This window comes from Ochlerotatus camptorhynchus, unplaced genomic scaffold, assembly GCF_037179485.1.
Source record: "Ochlerotatus camptorhynchus isolate MF236.1 unplaced genomic scaffold, CSIRO-AGI_Acam_v1.1 ptg000544l, whole genome shotgun sequence".
NCBI lineage: Eukaryota > Metazoa > Arthropoda > Insecta > Diptera > Culicidae > Ochlerotatus > Ochlerotatus camptorhynchus.
Genome location: NW_027041027.1, coordinates 385,487 through 405,539, shown reverse-complemented (window position 1 = coordinate 405,539; position 20,053 = coordinate 385,487). Strand labels below are relative to the sequence as shown.

General features: G+C 38.2%; 1 protein-coding gene across 1 annotated transcript in view; it reads left to right on the top strand.

Annotated features, from left to right (window-relative positions):
- Positions 1 to 20,053, top strand: part of LOC135713186 (ras-GEF domain-containing family member 1B) — an 87,951-nt gene that overhangs the window by 20,098 nt on the left and 47,800 nt on the right. Inside the window, exons 3-6 of the mRNA XM_065236297.1 lie at positions 9,844 to 9,957; positions 10,087 to 10,283; positions 17,026 to 17,149; positions 17,280 to 17,555. Coding sequence (XP_065092369.1) covers positions 9,844 to 9,957; positions 10,087 to 10,283; positions 17,026 to 17,149; positions 17,280 to 17,555 — 711 coding nt within the window. The remainder of the gene's footprint in view (positions 1 to 9,843; positions 9,958 to 10,086; positions 10,284 to 17,025; positions 17,150 to 17,279; positions 17,556 to 20,053) is intronic.

The window sequence follows — 20,053 nt, the reverse complement described above, 5'->3', positions numbered from 1 at the left end:
TTGCTGCACATGCATTCACCGGTTGGGATAGATAATTGGTTTTATTGGGAATTGATTACTGTTTACTGAGTTAATGTAACATTTTATTTTATTTTTTCAGTTGGCGATGCTACTGTATCGATGTTTTCAACATTTTACTAACAAGTTTCAGTATCAGATTTGCAGCGACTGAATCAAAATGTTGATCATGCTATTAGTTCATAAGACTATTGATGCACGGAATAGTGCTACTCTGCCAGCTGTTTACACCAAAATATTAACTGATTTTCTATCATTTCCCTCCTAACAAGTGACCGGTAAGGTGTTTAAGCGAAATTTTGAGACACCTAAGTTTGATAATCGACCTAAGTATTCGGTCGAACACGAGTCACGGAGATTGTCTGCCTTTGATTACATTTTTTGTTTAAATTATTATAGTAATCTTTGAAATAAGGTAATGTAATGTGTACCAATAGAAGGTAAACATAATGTCATTTGTTTTCCAAACAATAATCAAACAAACAAACGCTTCTTGAAGTAGAACGCTTCGTGACGCAATATTAAAAAAACCATTTATTTCCGATTTAAACGTCGGAATCGTTTAAATATACCAAAACACACGAAAGCAACGCACGCTAGTAATCAGGAACAACCAAAGGGCCATTGACATGCATTAATAGGCATAAATTAACAATTTAGCACTAAAGATTTTTAAAAAAATCTTAAATGTGTCTAAAACTACTAGAATTGACCTTAGAAACGCCAAAATGCCTTCTTATTCTACTTGCGATGCTATTAGTTAAAAGCATTCTACGCCAACCAATGTATTAATTGGTTTATGATGTGCCAGCACAACGATAGCCAAAAAATTTACGAGTTATGACCAGGATTCGAACTCGCCATCTTCAACTTAATAATACCGTGCTGACAGGCTATCTGAGGTTTTCAAATCTCCAAAACTGTCGAATGCCTTGTTCAGACTACAGAGTTATAACAATAATCAACATGAAAAATGTCATAAAGGTAGGCTGCTGTTATAACTGCTCAGTCTGGCCAGTCCTAAAACACTTTTGATAGAATCCTTAAATGAACACTATTGCACGCCACTTCCTCGCTAGTTGGCCGGATATTATCAGCGAGATCGTGGGCACTCCAAGTGACTACCATTGAACTGAATTTGTAATTATCATGCGATTTGAGGCATCGAATGTTTAGTTTTGGCCCTAGTCAGGCGCCGGTGGAATTGTGGTAAGCGTGATTGCCTCACCACCCCCCTCCCCCCCCAAAAGGGAAAGTAAAATCGTTGGTCCCCGGTCCATGAGTTGATGGGTTGATAGGTAGGGTCCAGGTGGGGGTGCTGCCTCCCTGGTGTCGGTAGCATTGGTACTCAGTACGGAAATAAAGATAGACGGAAAACAAATCAAGGAAAAACAAAACTGGTCACATCATGTGACTAGTGTGGTGCTTTGCACTCCAAATGCACTCCATTTATCTGTATTGTGAATTATCATGTGAATTGAGGTATCGCATGATTGATCTTGATCCTAGGCAGACTGGCCACTCCTCCGGAGTTACCCAGAACATGGGTGAATGTAACCAGTGAGGCCCTGGACATTCCAAGTAACTACCATTGATCTAGTTTTTGAATTCTCATGTTATTTGAGGTATCGCATGATGGGTTTTGACTCTAGTCATAAATTAGCCACCTCTCCGGAGGTACCCGGAACCTGCCCGTACGTGGTCAGTGTGGTCTTGGGCACTTCAAATTACTACCATTAAACTGGTTGATGAATTATCATTTTATTTGATATCTCACCCATTATAAAACCCATCATTATCCGTTTCGGTTCGGATTTAATCTCATCCCATCCATCCGGAATATGATCAGGCTATATCTCCGGAACCAGTTACCCGATTAAAAAAATTGTGGAAAGCGTTGGCTACCAAGGCAATCGACGCGATTGGAAACTGGATGCAGATAGTCCGCCACAAAACGCTATTGGTCAGTAGCTGTAAAGCAGTGCAGCGGGTATAAGTCACCGTGGGGAGCAACCCGCATAAGTGCAAACCATAAATTGACCTTACCTAAAATGGTTAAAATTGTTTATAATCCCTGCTAAACTTCAACTGAAATGGTTATGGAACTTTACATGAACGTTTAATGATAAAGTTTTAACCTTAAGTATTATAGTTTTTTGGAAATGGACCTTACAAATAATGGGTTGTTAAGAACCATTACCATTCAAAATTCTTGTTTTCTCCATACATTTTCGGAAAGAAAACTATACTAAAACCTTTTAACTTATGGTTTGAGAACATTAATGGTAATGGTTATGGTAACCAGTAAGGTCCATGAATGGTTTTGTAACATCGATCAACTTTATGTGGAATATATCGCGAATTGGTTGCCTGTAAATTACTGATTACCAATTCACGATATATTTCACGTAAAGTTGAGCGATAATACAAAACCATTAATGGACCTTACTGACTACCATAACCATAACCATTAATGTTCTCAAACCATAAGTAAAAACGTTCTAATATAGTTCTCTTTCCGAAAATGTATAGAGAAAACAAGAATTTGGAATGGTAATGGTTCTTAACAACCCATTATTTGTAAGGTCCGCTTCCAAAAAACCATAATACATAAGGTTAAAACTTTATCACACAAACGTTCATGTAAAGTTCCATAACCATTTCAGTTGAAGTTTAGCAGGGATTATAAACAATTTATAACCATTATCGGTAAGGTCATGTGATGGTTCGCATTTATGCGGGAAGGCTTTTGCCTCGAAACGCGTGCTAAAATATCTGGTAGTGCTGATCGAATGACAATGCCGGCGCCGGTGGTGTAGTGGTAAGTGTGACTGCTTACTCATATCCCAATGGGTCTGGGTTCAATCCTAGCTGATGTCGGTGGGATTTTTCTGAGGTATAAAAATCTCTGGTCACGTCTTCCTTCGGAAGGGAAGTAAAGCCGTTGGTCCCGGTCCATGTGTGTTTGAATGGGTACGATATCCTACACAGGTGTGGAAAGCTGCCTTCCTGCACATTCGATTGCCATCAATGGATGGCAATTGATGTCCGTCGGTGATTGGCACAAGATTGCGGAACAGAGACCGACGTTAAATAAAGGAATGAATGATCGAATGATCGGCTCAACAACCTTGTCGACTACGCCTGCAGGAAGGCCGTGAAGGCCATCAACGCGATAGTTTGAATCATGCCGAATAACTCTGGACCGAGCAGTAGCCAGAGGCGTCTTCTGGCTAGTATTTCTACGTCGATACTGAGGTACGTAAGTCCAGCCTGGGTTGCTGCGCTGGAAACCAAGCGAAATCAAGTGAAGTTGAACAGTAGGGGAGAACGGTACATAACGCTCCCCCGGGGTAGGACGCACTTTTTCATTTTAGTTTGAGATTTTCTTTTAATTTTGAATCCAATTCTAGGATTTATCATGCAGCATTTTGATTTCAGATGCTATGCTAGAAGTTCTGCTTGATAAGACAACAAAACAGTTACGTAAAATCCATGAAAAACACAAATGAAAGTCAGCTGGTGCGTTCTGCCCAGGGGGTGCGTTGTATACCATTGTCCCCTACGTTCTGGCTCATGGCCATGCGAGTGCGTACAGAACCATCTCGTCTGAAGCAGTATGCGTTATTGCCGTAATAATCCCTATTCGCATCACCCTAGTGGAGGACAGCGAGTGCTACAAGTAGAAGCAAACCAGAGGAGTACGAAAATTGGGGAGAGTGCACACCAAAAAATTCTGAATTTTACTGGCGATGTAAACATCCATGCATGCAAACATTCATACATGTAAACTTCCTTTTCACGTAAATAAGCAACTTGCAAGAAATGTTGCAAACAAAAGTGGACAGTTGCATACAATATATGGGATATTGCATGACATGTCTCATAAATTTACACGATCTATATCTAAATTTGTATGATATATGACGCTCCATTTATGTGCATCATAGTAACGGAAGTTTACACTACTTTTTTTAAGCTGTGTGGAGTCGATGGCCAAGTGGCAGCAGGAATGGATGAACGGACACAAACTTATACCGATTCGCTCGACCTGGGTGAACAGGAAGCACGGACAGGTAAACTTCTACCTGACGCAATTCCTATCTGCACAGCAAAAAATAAATTTTAAGTAATTAGAGGATGCACTTCAATCATGTCGAAAATCTCATGTAATTTTTATGGCCACAAATATAAACAAATGTAGGAAAAGCAACGTAATTTCAGTTCATACACTATATTAATAATAATGTTGTCCTTTTTGGCAAGTAATATTACACCATATTTTCGACACGATTGAAGTGCATCCACTTTGATGTGATATCTAAATCAATTTTTTGCTGTGTGGTCATGATTGCTTCAGGCAGTACCTACATCGGTTCGGACACGCTCGATCACCCCTCTGTCCGGAATGTGTAAATGTGGAAGATTCACCAAAAAACGTGATCTTAAATATACTGTCCTAGATTCGAGTCAGTGTGAAGGCCTGCTCTTAACGCGGAGAATGTGTCGAGTAGACGGCGCCTGGATTGCCGTTATTAGGGCAGTCACACTAATTTTCTCAGAGCTGCAACGTAGATGGAGAGATACGCAGCGATCTAACGGGTGTTCAATAAAAAATGAGTATAATTTCAGTGCTGTCCAGCGCCCTTGAAAAAAAATTTTTTGACGTTGGACTACGTCTTTAATTTCTATATGGGGGTCACATTTGAAAAATCAAAATTCAGACATGTAACGAAAAATCCCAAACACGGACGCAACGATAGAGCGCAAATCGCACAAACGACACATTGCGCATGCTCACATGAGCGAGCTTAATGCTCGGTTCGCTCACCGCTCACATTTCACCAATGAAAGAAAGGGAGGAGTAAAGCAGCGATAATGAAAACGCTTGCCAAATCGTTTCCTTTGTCATTTGCTTTCAAGCAACGGACGGATAAGCGTCGGACACGACGTATGAGTGGAACAGCACGCAGTGCTCCAATACGAAGATGACACGTCGACGAAAGCACCCACATCGATCGGAGGAAAGGCTTCCCGCAATAGGCAGCATGACTATGCCACCGTCATCCGATCGGCATCGACTTGCGCTGGTGTGGAAATCTGGGTGGAAACCATATGAAAAACAACTGGTCCTTTTCAGGGCCACCAAATCAAACACGGAAAGAGTTATGAACTAAATTATGAACATATTTGTTCCGTTCACTAGCGGTCCTACGTCAAGCCTCCGTTCGGCCCCAAGGCCCAGACCCTTCTACTTTTTTACTAGCTAAATGACTGAAAAAAATATCATTTTTTATTGAACACCCGTTAGCAAAGCTAGTGCTGAGATTATTAGATGTGCATGAGCATGCTTTTGCACAGAAAACAATTCTTCAGCTCTTTAAAACTGTTTTGTGTGTAAAAATTCCTAAACTTTCATACAAAACTAAATTCGCAGTATTACCACTTTGGCCATTTTTTGAGTGTCCATCATGAAAATGTCATGAAAGTTATTACTTCTTATATTGAACTGGATAAAGTTTTTATAGATTTATTGAATTTTCGATAAGCCACCAAAAAAATGTGAGTGTTTGGCATTTTGTTTCTTACGTCATTTCGATTAGAAGTGATGTATTCATGCTGTGATTATTAGAAAAATATCGAAAATACCAGAGAGTCAAAATAGCAGAAATTTTAATGATTGCCCATAGTGTACAAATATGCAAAGTTTCATGGGAATAAGAGAATGTTGAGTCTAATCAGTTGATCAGTTGGCGTGGAAATGCTCTTTAGCGATTAATCTTGTTGAGCTTAACGACCAATTTCAATCCTGTTGAGCATAACGATCAAATATGACCAAAACCACAAGCGAAGTTATTTTTATTACTCCGAGCTCGCGAGGACTTTTAGTGAAATAGTCACAAATAATCATCCACTAAAAACTTAAAATATGTATACACACTATACACGCACTCTACCAGGATGTTTTCCATACCACAAAGGGTCTTAATTTTTCAAACCAAGAAAATCGAGCCATAAATGTAAAAGTGCCACATTCCCCCATAAATTTTGTTGATTTGCCCATACAAATTCTAGCCCTGAGAGGGACCACTTCCCGTAAACCAAAAAACTTTAAATTTTGGGATAGTTTTTCTACCCCCTCAAACAATTATTCTAGTCCACTATCCCGAATTTGTAATAGTAGTACGCATCATACCCCGTAACGTGGGTAGATCAACTTTTCGTTATTCGTTAGAGATGTAAGATCTACCACCGATTCCTAGTCCTGACTACTTCAAACTAGTGGAACAGTATCTTTCAGTAATCAAAGGAACACATCTTAGTCCTTGTTACTTTTTATGCCTTGTTAATAATGATAAGTCCTCGGGTTGCCTGGACCAAGGATGTTCTTAAAACAAGGCAAAAAAATGAGTTAGTTAGTCTTCACCTATGCGATTCCTAATACTCTATTCGTTGTTCCCTAGTTTGAAGTGGTTAAGACTAAGGTTCTGATGCATGGTCATTACCGGTGTCATAGCATATTTTTGTTGCTAAGGAATCCAATTTTGACTGACAAAGGGGCGCGCCTTTGGTGGGTGTTCCAACACTCCGAAGGGTAAATAGCGGGACCTTTCAATTAGAATCGATTCCTTGCGATGAAGGCAAGAATGACAACCGTATCAAAACCGAATACTTCATCATTTCTCAATAGTGATGAAGTAATACGACATGCACTAAACTAAGGGCAATTATTTACTGCTTATTATTGAGTGTGAAAGCTCTGCTCTATTCTATTCATTGCTCTATCCAGACGGTGTCCCACATGCGTACCTCGACTGATTTTCCACCGGCATAATGGAAAATGAATTGTTCACGGTTGTGCAATTTCTCTGATTTGAACTTATAAATATAGATTTTTCCTCCGCTTACGGTACGTCGTGATCGTCGGAGTGGGATCCGCATCCAGCGCTTTCACAAAGGTCAAAATTTCATCCACTGACGGTTTTTTACAGCTAGCTGCGAACTGAATCTAACAGTAATTTTTTTTTTTCACCAACATTTCCAGTTGTTTGCTACCTACGAGGCAACGACAGAAACAAACGAACTTCACACAATGAGCGCTTTCACAAAGGTCAAAATTTCATCCACTGACGGTTTTTTACAGCTAGCTGCGAACTGAATCTAACAGTAATTTTTTTTTTCACCAACATTTCCAGTTGTTTGCTACCTACGAGGCAACGACAGAAACAAACGAACTTCACACAATGAGCAAGCACCGCAACAATAGTTGCTATCGAATAACAGGCTATCGCGTGTCCCACACCGAAAAAACACATAGCTAAGAGAGCACTTAGGTGGCAGTTGTTTCTAAGCATCGCTTGCTTTTTTTCCACTGTTCTTTTTGCTTCATCGCGTCCATTTCTACCACCTTTTTCTCAAGTACCAAACAATTCTCTCTGGTTCCTTGTTGTTACCATACATTTCCAGCCAGCACACTCTTGTAATTACTGCTACAGCTATGTTCCTCGCCATATTGCTGTTGTTGTTCTACGTCCTAAGTTTGTCCTTCCTGCATTTTTTTTTTTTATTTTCTCGCTGCTTTTGGGTCATTCATGTGGGGCAGAAAATCATTCGATGCTTTTCCAACTTGCATATGAAACACACATTTTTGTTACCTTCGTAAAATATGTTTCCCATAGCGTTTCCCTTCCAATTGTGGAAATGAAGCAATGAGAAAATCACCTTTTTCATGATCATATATACACCATCTACTCCAGTGTGCATGTCGAGCTCTCTAGGATATTTCTCTTATCCGTATTCCACTAGCAGCAGCGCTACAGCAATATCTGAGACCTCTGCATAATCGAAAATTTATTCATTACTGTCGCAGACTCCTCCGACTTGAACTTAATGAAAAGTGCTTTCTCCTCCGAAACCCGGTAAGCTACTTCCATATCAGCAACATTCGCATCCAGCATCTTGACGAAATTGGAAATTTTGCCTAAGGTCGGTCTCGCATTTCTATTTTCGAAGTCAAAACAAATGGTGAATTCAATTCCAGACATCATCAAATAACAATAATAATAAACACCAACTGAGCTGCACGCAACGACTAAAGCTCTCGGGACAGTAGCCTCTACCGCAAGTCTGTCCAACGTTTTTAAAACGCGGACCAAATGTTAGAATCCATATCTGCTGGCGGGCTAAAAATTTTAATTTTAATCTGGAGCCGGTTCTATACGCGTTTTTAACGTTTAAACAATCTCATTATTTAATGTGGGTCAAATTTTATTCTAAAAAAGTACAAGTTTGGTGTAGATCCTGAAATTTAATATATTGTATGTGCATGTTGATCATAGCATTCTAAAGTTACATGAGCTATCAGAACCCAAACATTTGAAAATATTTAAGTATGTGAATTTATCCGACCAATCGAGATTTTTACTCGGTTTGCTCATTTTTACAAAATCCGTTTGTCAAGCTTTTGTCAAGTATTACAAATTGCTAAACTAAATAAAGACAACAAAAGGGACGATCTTCAGCAGTATTTCCAAATTAGTCTTTTTATATATTCTTGTTAATTTTTTAAGATAAGCAGCTTACTGATTTTATTAGAAACTTGAAATTGTGGGCTGCTCTTCAACACTATTGATTTCAGAAACTGTTACCAAAATCCGCAAACATAATTCCATGTTTTCGTCAAAAATGAATAACCCACGGCCCGGATGCGAAGACTTTTTCTAAGCTCGTTGCGGGCCGCACAAAAAAAGGCCACGGCCGTACGTTGGACAGGCCTGCTCTACCGTCAATATAACCGCGTGATCCACATCGAGATAACAAACTGCTGCTGCTGCCTGTAGTATCGTCAACATTTTAAAAGAAACAGGCACTGCACACTTAGATTATTTTACCGAAATCTATGAAATTTTACCGAAATCTCAACATCTGAACGTTCGGTAAACAGTTCGGTGATTTTTTACAGATTTCCTGTAATTTTTCACAGATATTCGGTGAAAAGTTACAGGAAATCTGTGAAAAATCACCGAACAGTTTACCGAACGTTAAGCTGTTGAGAATTTGGTAATATTTCACAGATTTCGGTGAAATAATCTTAATGTGTATTTACTTGAAATTATATAAATAACACAATTTTCGTTTAAGTTAGCAAACATTTAGTATATTCCGTGGATTAACATATATTAATATATTAACATTATACTCAAGTTCAAATGTCGGATGACCACAGATATTGACGTCAAAGTACTCACACTTCAACATCGATTGCTTGTATTCTTCGCGAAGAGGCTTTCAATATGCTGGCATAAATATACCCCTCAGACGAAGCACCCTAAAGTTTCCCTAGAGCACTTGACTGCCACTCCTGCAAGATGAGATAATTAAATTTCTTCCACCTTTTCAACACTGTGAAATGTGAGTCAAGCAGGGGCTGTACAAAGCGACACTAGATGATGCAGCAGACTCTTCATTGTGGTCTCAAGCAGCTTTAAATAGAGACAATCTGAATCTCCTGTTTGCATACAGATCTGCTGCTTACCTATTTCAAGCATTTTTATACTATTCGTGCTTTAGATTAACAGATAGATAGCTAACTTAGTAATTAGTTTTGCTGTGCAACTTATGGCATCTATTCTGGTGAAACTCTCACGCATCCTCAGTTTCACATCTATCCTTGAGCATTTGATTTCGTTCGTCCATCGTCCAATGGAAAGCAGCATATCAATCACTAGGATCACATTCCAATTAACAACTCCTCTATAGATCGCATCTGCATACAACGCCATCAACCAAATCATCTCAATTACGACATCGTATCCTTCTTTGCAGCACACGGCACTCGGAACGGGTGGAGTGATGTACGGAAACGGTAACATCGTGTCCGGTCCGTTAGAGTCTCTCACCGACCTGCTGATGCCCACAAACCCAGAAGAGCTAGATCAGGTAAGATACCAACCACACCTACTCATACATACTCGCTCAGCCTACCTCTCAGCCATGAACATCAAACGGAAATTAAATTATTTCGCATTCGTCTTGTTCTACGCTTCCGCTTGTGCTGACCGGGAATAGGAATATGTTTTCTCCTTCCTGCTGTCGTGCAGATTTTTCATCCGAACACATGAGCTGTTAGGTAAGCTGCTGGAAACGCTACCGGAACCGGAGCCAGTGGACTGTCTCGTACCGCTGCTGGCCATCTGGACCAAGATGTTCCCGTACGACTTCCGTGATGAGCGTATGATGAATCACGTTAAACATATCGTAGCTAGGTTGGTATCGGTCCGCGCAATCAGGTGTGGAAAGTGTACAACAGTGACTGGCAGAAAATTGTCGTTGGGTTTAGTATAGCAACTAAGTTGACAAATTCAGGTGTTGTTTTTAACTAGCTACAATAATCCCTCCTTTTGCGATGGGTAGTACCGTCCACCCACCGCTGTTTCTCGGCTGTCCTTCAACCAATTACGATGAGTTTTTGTATGAGATTAGTGTCAACCATAAACTAGTTATCTACAGAAAATTGAGCTGGTTGAAGAATAATCGAGAAATAGCGGTGGGTGTACGTTACCAACCACCGTGTAAATAGAGAGATGACTGTAAGTGTACACGCAAACCAAACGGCAGAATTCTTTATGTACACTCAGAAAAATTTTCACTTAGGTGTTACATGAAAACATACATAGATTTTTTCCATCTAGTTTTTCACGTAAATTTTACGTTTTTCATATGTGGATTGACTTGAAAGTTCTAATTTCAATCCACATGCAACTCTACCTAGGTAGTATAGGCTTTGGAAGTACATTTCACTTTATTTTCATGTAGCATCTAAGTGAAAATTACTCAAAGTGAAAAAATCTTTGTCCAATCTACTAGAAAACAACATAGATTTTATGGTACTTTCTAAGTAAATTTTATTATGTTTTCACTTTAATTTTAGTAAATTTCTTCGTAGCATCATCCATTGTTAGGAATTTTAAAATAATTTTTCAAGATAATAAAAATTGTATTGTTCAGAGAGCTGATAATGTATTCCTAATTAAAAAATTACCATCAACGAACGATAACCCAAATAATAGAACTATTCCACAAATTGTTTGGATGATACCCAAACACGTCGTTAAGCAAAATAACCATAACAAATTTATTAGGGATGTCTTATGTGTTCCAGCATCTTCCAGCAAGCTGCACTTCCTCTGCCAATCTTTCGGGAGAGATCATTCCTCGTCCGTCAATTCCTTGTTCTAAAATCATGACAAAAATAAACCATCATACTTATCAGAAAATTCAACAAATCCAATGGTATTTGTGAATGCAGCAACAACTCGTCAGCAATGCACCGTTTGGACACCATGTTAGGTTTTGTTTGTGCCATCACCTTTCAGAAATTTTCACACTATAAATTCATGTAGAATCTAAGTGAAATTATCATACATGAAATTCATTTGAAACTTATATATATTCATCTAAGTTTCAAAGCGTATTACATTGCTTTTAATACGATTTGTAATAAATTGTATTAACGTCATGTACTTTACAGACAATTTTTAATTTCTGAAGGTTACGTGTTTTTTCCAGTGAAATTTATGTGACAAATTTTTTGAGTGATGTTTCTTATAAGGTACACAGGGGCAAATGGCACCGCGGGGTAAGTGGACACTGCCATTTTCAAATCTTAAAACTAAAGTGTGTTTGAGTTAAACCGGGAAGCTCCATAGAATCAAAGAAGTCATACTACTACTGAAATCATTGGCTATATGGAGTATTTATTGCACCCACACTTCAGCATTCAGATTTTTAAGTGACCGTTCCCAGTTGCCCTGGTGTACCTTATGATAAATGAAATGGTAGCACAGAAAAGTTTGTCTACTGAGCATGCAATTTTATCCAGGATGCATGTATTCGCACAAAATGTTCACAAGATGATTTTTTAATGTGGAATTCAAGTAAATATAAGAATAATTACAAGGCTGGTAGTGGGTATTTTATGCAATATAATTGTCTTCAGTGACTAAAATAACGAAAACAGTTACCAAATAGTGACTTTGAATAAAATAGAAAATGATCCATAGTGGCATTTATAGATCGGTAAGATAAGAAATATATGGTCCAATCTTTCGTTGATTGCGACCCGTTTTGAGAAATGATTTAAGCTCACAATTCACCATGTGCATTTTTCAAACATCTCTTAAATAAAACAAATGGATGAAGGATCATATAAATTTATTTCAAAAAAATCAGTAATTATTTAATAATCAAGGGCATGTTTCATTTCTAACCTCAATTTTCTCACACAGCTTTTGTTTATCTGCCTCGATTTATTTTAAACAAACCATTTACTAAGTGAATAAAGATTCAGATCGCGAATTGGTTCATTCTTCTTCTTCGCATTTCACGCTTATTGTTTATCGCATATTAGCTTATTGCATGCTCTCAACTTAGTGTTCCAGATCACTTCCTCAGTTATTATTTGAGAGCTTTCGATGCCTGTACCAGTTTTGCATTAGTATTATTGTGTGGCAAGAAATTTTCTAACCCAAAAAATACCTAGACCAACAACCCAGCCACCTCCAGTATGGTATTGCTTTGTAGCGCCGCCTTTATCAACTGAGCTAAGGGAGGCCCAATCGCAGACGAGGCTCGGTAGCTCAGTGGTTACCGTTTCTGCTTAATGAGCAGAAGTTCGGGAGTTCAATCCCAGGCCCGTCCCCTTCCTTGCAATTTTTCACTTTGCCTTATTCTATACCCACTAGATTTTAATGAAAACAAATTCTTCTTTAACAGTGTGGGTCCTGATCTAAAAAAAAAAAAAAATAGAAATTGGATGAGTGCGCGCGCGTGTGTGTGTGTGTGTGTGTGTGTGTTTGTGTAATTATAATCGCTCTACCAAAAAACGATCCCTGCGTGTGCGTGCAACCTTTCCCCACATCCAACATCCCAGTGATTTCTCGTGGAAGCGCAGAGGATTTCTCGGTTTCCTTCACAGCGAGTACCACGTCAACACATTCCTTCCCATTCCCTAGTTGACCTGCATTCGGACACGGCCGGCGCTGGTATTGCTAAATATTAGATCTCCAGTTCTTACACATTGAGGATGAATGTTAGTCCCAAACATCATCTGTTGGTTCTCTGTGTAATTGCAGCTGATCTGGTAATAACAGAGCAGCAACCGTGGGCGGTCAATCTGATTTGATTTGAGCTAATGGAGGCCCAATCGCGATTTGGTTATTAGAATTAATTTTGCAGGTACTCTTCGAATCTCTTCGAGGCGGCTTATCCTTCTTAGTGCATTAGGGTCTTTTTTGACCCGGCGTCACTTTAAAAAAAGCTGTAGCTTTGTGACGCAATATGATAAAGAAATTTACTCACTTTTCCTAACTTTCGAAAAAGAACCTTTTGCTAGTAAAAGAAGCTTTCAGCTACCTCTAAGAGGGCCCCTACAAAAAAGTGACACATTGTGCATTAGGTTCAAAAAAGACCCAAACTGCAACTTGCTAACAAAACTCCATGTTTGAACCGATTCTTAATTTATTGACCTCAAAAGAAAAATAAAGAATGGCAGGATTTTTTTTTCCAATTTGGCCATTTAGGAAACATGCCCAAACAACCAGAATGCACGTAACTTCAAAGTTGTTTTCGTGATATACAAACATATATACAAACAAACAAATCGTATAGAATGCAAAGAAATGGCTTATACGTACAAAAGTGGAGGCCATATACGTGCAAATTTTTATTTAATTTTAAACGGGTTGATTTAACATCATATACGATTTAATCTGTTATAACAAATTCACTTTGAAAAGTCATACGATGTAATCCGATTTGATTTGTGATACAGTACGACGAAAAAATGGATCATCGCATATTGGTCGGAAATTTGCATTCTAAACGATTTAACTTAAAAATAATGCGATGCATGCCGTTCTTATATGCGTTTTGGACTTCAACTGTAGCAATTTACGATAATGTCTGCACATTGTTATACGACTTCTGGTTGTCTGGGTGGTACCGGTTCCGATAGTGCACTAAAGGACACTTCCTAAACCTCATGTGCAGGTACCGTCCGACGGCTCAATATTTATGATTTTTCATCCAGAAGTAAATATACATCATACCATGGACCGAAACGTGGATCTTAGCGTATCTATGGCAGGGTCCCAAAAAGGACACAGAAATAAATAGATATCATGCCACAAATAAACAGGTGGATTTGACCACATCCGGATACCCCGAACCAGTTTTGGAAATTGTTTAAACATATTTATTAAAATATATGCGTTGAATTCAAACCCATTTATTGTTGACTTTTTGATGATTGCCACAACATTTTAGGCAAACAACTTAATAGTATGGGCTCTATTATACAAACAAAATTATGAATTTTTTTATTTGTCACACGATAGGTTTCTAACGCAAAAATAATTTGGTCCAACGCCCGTTCCAGATCATCATAAATCAGAAACCTTTCTGTTGTCTTCGGATGACAAGCGTAAACTCGAAGATTAAGTCTGTTTACTTCAGGATGAAAAATAATAAATGTTGAGCCTTCCAATGGTACCAGTACATGAGGTTGTGAAAGTGTCCTTTTTGGGGCCCTGCCGGTACCAGTTCTGGGTATTTATATGTGGCCAGATCCACCAATTGGTTTATGGCATGATGTCTTCTTACTTCTGGATGAAAAATCATAAATTTTAAGCCATCGGACGGTACCAGTACATGAGGACTAGAAAGTTTCCTTTTTGGGCCCTTCCGGAACCAGTTCTGGGTATCCAGATGTAACCAAATCCACCTGTTGGTCCATCATATGTACATTTACTTCTGGATGAAAAATCATTAATTTTGAGCAGTCGGACGGTACCAGTACATGAGGATTTGGAAGTTTCCTTATTGGGACTTCCCAGACCCGATTATGGGTATCCGGTATGGGTATGGGTATCTGGTTGAAGACGATTCCAATTAACCATATTTTCGAGCAGTTTTAAGATGACCTTCTACCAGTGATTCTAAGAAAATGAAGCAATAAATTCCAGATTTTCTAGCTTAGCATAAATAAGACCCCAAGAAGAAACAAAATTCAAAATATTGTTCATGACACAGTTCGTCATTTTAAACTGCTCAAATGATGTGATCCATTGTATTTTCAGCCACCGTCACCAAAGGTGCGAGATTGATCAAACTCTTTTCCATTTTAAAACAAATTGTGGTTCAAAAGGTTAATCTTCTGTTAAATTAGACAGATGAGAAATTTTAAAACAACCCTGTTTTCAAAGCACATGTATTTCTGACAGAAGAGAACTTAAATTTTGACAACTACTGTCGTGGTCAATCTTTTACATTTGAACTAAAAATTTGCCAGAAATAATTCACATAGGGGAAATGCAGGTAATGTCGGCCTAAGTGTCCCTAATTTGGGCTCATACATAAATTCAGCAATCGACTAAATTTTCAATAGCAACCTAAAATATCCATTAGTAACGTTCCAATAACGCGTTCATCTAGATAAAATTGATAAATAGCAGATTATTAGATCTATAGGCCAACATTAGAGACATTTCCCCTAACTCATTTTTTTCTATTTCTTTCTTTTTTTTTGAGATTTTCAGCCGTAGGCTAGTTCATTTCCGTAGCTCAAAAATGTCACTTCCGAAAGAAATAAGGTCTGACATAATGCTGTAAGAAGAAGTTAAAAAATAAAGTAACGTTTGGTAAAAAATAATAAAAAGTGTTGAAAACTCTAATAATAAAATTGACCTTCTTCAGTATTTTTTAATAATTGTCATAAAATGCTAACTTTTGTGAAATTAACAGTCACTTAAAAATTTACAAAAATCATAAAACAACGTTTGGTAAAATTTCTGAATTTTTCGTAAATAATTTTTGTTTTGTAAAATTTAGCACCGAAAACAAGTTTGATGGTCTAAAACAAATGTAAAATTTTACAAAAAAAATTGTTAAAAGTTCAATCATTTGTCCAGAAGCTGTTATTGAATGAGTAAATTTTTTTATTATTATTTTTCTTCATTGAAAATTTCACAGACGATACGATTTTTTTAAAAACTTTTCACTATTCAAAAAGTATTGAAGAGGGTAATTTTGTGTTACTTTTGTTTTAAACACTTTTATGTATTTTTTTTTTACCAAAAATTAACATTATGTATTTTTTACCAAAAATTACCAGAAATTTTTTAACAGAAATATTTTGCCTTAAAAGGAATTCTTTTCCAAAACAAATAATTATGCAAATCAAAGAACGTCGCATCAGATCGATTCCTCATTTGGCGTGAAACTTCTAGAATTTTTTATTTGTTGAGATATTCAAACACAAAAATCCTGAACCAGTGTGGTTATTCTCGGCAGAAATAATAGGTCGTATTTATATTTAAAGTCGAAATTATTTACGGTACTATATGGCTAATGTGCCTAATGCCGGCCCAAGTGTCCCTATTGTTGAGTCCAAACATAAATTTCCAAGGAATGCATATTTTCCCAAATTTTCACTAGCAACCAAAATATCAATTTGTATTTTTCAGATCACGCGCATTGTTCTAAGAAAAATTGAAGATCAGGAGATTTTTATTGATGGGTCCAATTTTTAGATCCATAAGCCGATATTAGAGCCATTTCCCCTGTATAAAACTAGACGATACACTCACCAATATAACATCAATAATTGTCAATCTCCAATGCATGGGTATAGGAATTTATCAAAAAAGGGTGATGTACCGTTTCATCATAAAATTCACTTTTGAAGAAAGCTTCAGAACTTTTCCACACAAGCTACCGAAAATATTTTCAGTTAAGTTTCATCATATTGTTTACCTCACACTCATAATTTGAGTTTTACCAACAATAAAACGTTCATACCGGAAGCGAAAAACATACATTCTTGCCTAATTCTTCCGTTACAATAAAACTGCCAGTCACTGTCTGTCGAAACTTTCCGCAAACTAGTTCTTCATCGATCAACTGACCGATGGAATTATGCCATTTTCGACACTGTTTCCCTCTCTACAGATGCGCAGATACCACATTAGCCGATGTGGTATCTGAACTACTCTGTGCCTTGTTAGCTCGGCTAACTGAACTCGAAAAACACGAAGAGGAACTCAAAAGCTATCAATCAACTGTTGACAATAAGGTACGTACGTACGTCAATCAGGACACTTTCTGTGAACAAGTCTTTCGTATCGTCTTTCTACACACCTTTTTTAATACACACCGCGCTGCCTAATGAACTGATATCCGGCTTGTTATCCATTTTTCCACAGACTGAATCAATAAAATGGCCAAACGCTTCGCAATTAGCACAAGTTTTATGCAGAATCGAGCGCAATCTAGCGAAACACGTAGGGCCGGAGGAGTTCGTCCAGTGCAATGCCAATCTACTGAAGGATCCCAATCGGGAGGATTTTACGCCCAAGCTAACTGGTTCATGTGGTCCAACTGGTGGAGCTTCGCTGGACGGCAAGAAAACGTGCAATCTGGAGAGTTATCTCGAATGGTCTGCCCGGTTGAGGTTGCTCGTGGCAAGCGAAATTTTGAAGGTTGGTAATAAGCCGTGAACAGATTAGATTTTTCTGCACAAAAAAAAAATCTAATCAGCAGCATACAATGTAATGCTGTATGCTCATGTATAAAATAGTAATGCTATTACACAAGCTGTCATTCTACACACATCTGTCCCATGTTCCAAAAGCTGCATCCGAAAGAAACGCGATGAATGTTCCGAATCATTTTTGCTTGTTGGAGATAATATTCGTTACAATAAAATATGGCATTAATCACAATTCAACAACAGCAAATAGTATTATATGTTTTAAAGGAAACTGTTAGAATTATCTTTATAATAATGCTCATTCTAATCATTAAAATATTAAGTGGGATTGATATGCCGAAGAAACTTGCCATGGAGCAGAAATGTCTACGCATGTCAGGCTGTGTTTCAATTGGGTTGTTTAAAAACATTCCGGATTTTATAAATTTTCTGAAAGACCTTCATTTTCTGAGCACAACGATATTTTTATCGATCCATAGACATTTATCTCAATGTTTAAATCAAGATTTGAATTTTTAATTTTTGACAGAAAAAAATTATAAGATGGCAGCCCGCTCACATACAAAGTCCCACCGATGTAATCACACACACAAATTGAAAAAAATTGGATTTCGGTTCCATTTCTAATACAGATTACGAATATGTATTTACCTCAATACCCCTAAACATTGGGTTGGAGGAAAATACACATTTGTAATCTGCAGTAAAAATGGAACCATAATCCAAATTTTAATTAATTTTGGAGCGCTGGATCTATTTTAAATAAGTTCGAATACATTAGCAAAAATCACCATCAAAGTGACCCATCGATGGAACTTTGTATGAGAGCTAACTGTCAATTTATTAGTTTAGTGTCAAACAGTGAAGTTATTATTTTGCCTTAAAAAATATCTTTGTGCTCAGAAAACGAAGCTCTTTCAGATTATGTATAATATCCGATGTATTTTTTATAATTAAAGAACCCAATTGCCGGATTAAATTTTACTCGCAGTTAAAAGTGACAAAAGAAAAGTTATCGATTAACCCTGCTATCCGAACGTGGTTATTTCTGACAAGATGTTAGATTTTGACAAATGTGGCTGAGTTCTGCCCGAAAACCGGTTGATCAATAACACAGGGATTTTCTAACATCGAAAATAACTTTTGAAATGTTATGTGGCGTTTGGTGAACGTTGACATGATGTTTTAACATACCCGCAGACGCCACACCGCCACCACATCAGTGGGCACCTCGACTAAGAACTCATTTTCCCGTATTGCTTTGATGACCATGTTACTTTTTACGTCTTACGTGCAGCGTTGGCAGTATTTCAGTTTAATCTGGATTATCCAGATTTTCAGTCGTATTGCCAGATACACAGACAGATCACGTTTATTCCCAGATTTTGTTTAGTAAATATGTTCCAGTTTTTCCTTAATTTCTTAAAGGCTGGCTAAAAGTAAATTAGTATGCACAAAAAGACCTGTAATTCGCAATTCAATAAGTCCATTAATAGCTGCTTTACAGTACTTTTATTAAAACTCCAAAGCATTAGATTGTTACATTTCTCCAGTTCGAACGAAATCTCGAACCGTCCTCTTGATGGAGCCCATCAGCGCCCGCACAGTGGAAACGAATACGGAATCAGCGCATTTTTTCTCCATTTTGCCCGCATTTGCTGGATGCCCCGCCGCTTCGTCGAAGTTGCTGCTTTGAAATTGCCCAGTATTTTTCGATTGGTTGAAATTCCAGGCGATTCGGAGGATTCATTAGCTTGGGGACAACATCGATCTTGTTGGCAGCATATCACTCCAGAACTACCTTGGAGTAGTGGCAGTTGGCCAAATCGGGCCAAAAGATGACTTTGCCCCTATGCTTGCGGATGAACGGCAATACACGCTTTTTCAGGCATTCTTCGATGTAAACTTGGGATGTCGTCGTCGAGGATGTGACGAATGGTTCCGTTTTCAGGCCACAACTGCAAATCGCTTGCCAAATCATGGCCTTCTTTGCGAATTTGTCGGCAAACACGAACTTGCACCCGCCACATCCCCACGTCCAGTCGCGATGTAAAACTTTTGACCGGGAAGTTGTTTCGTCATCGATCAAAGTGCAGCCCTTGTGTTTCGTTAAAACACGGCCGTACAAGAGCCTTGCACGCTTTTTGGCCACGGAATTCTGCTTCATGTGCCAGTTCGGATGTTCACTGGCTTTGTACGACTTGTATCCTTCCCTAGCAAGGATGTTCCGCACCGTTTGAAAGTTGGCGTTGTACCTTCTGGCCACATCTCGGATCGAAAGACCGGGGTTGGCTTTAACGCTCCTCAATACCTTGCTGCGCAGCTGACGACCCCTGGTTCAGGTTTTTTCGTAGGTCCGCTGATTCCTTTCCACACACAGGGTTTCCTTGTAGGTTTTGAGCACTCAACAAACTGTTTTTTTTTTTTTTTTTGCTTTCAGCCTTCAGCTGGTTCATCTCTTTGACTGTTGTTTTCGGCATCTTCAGC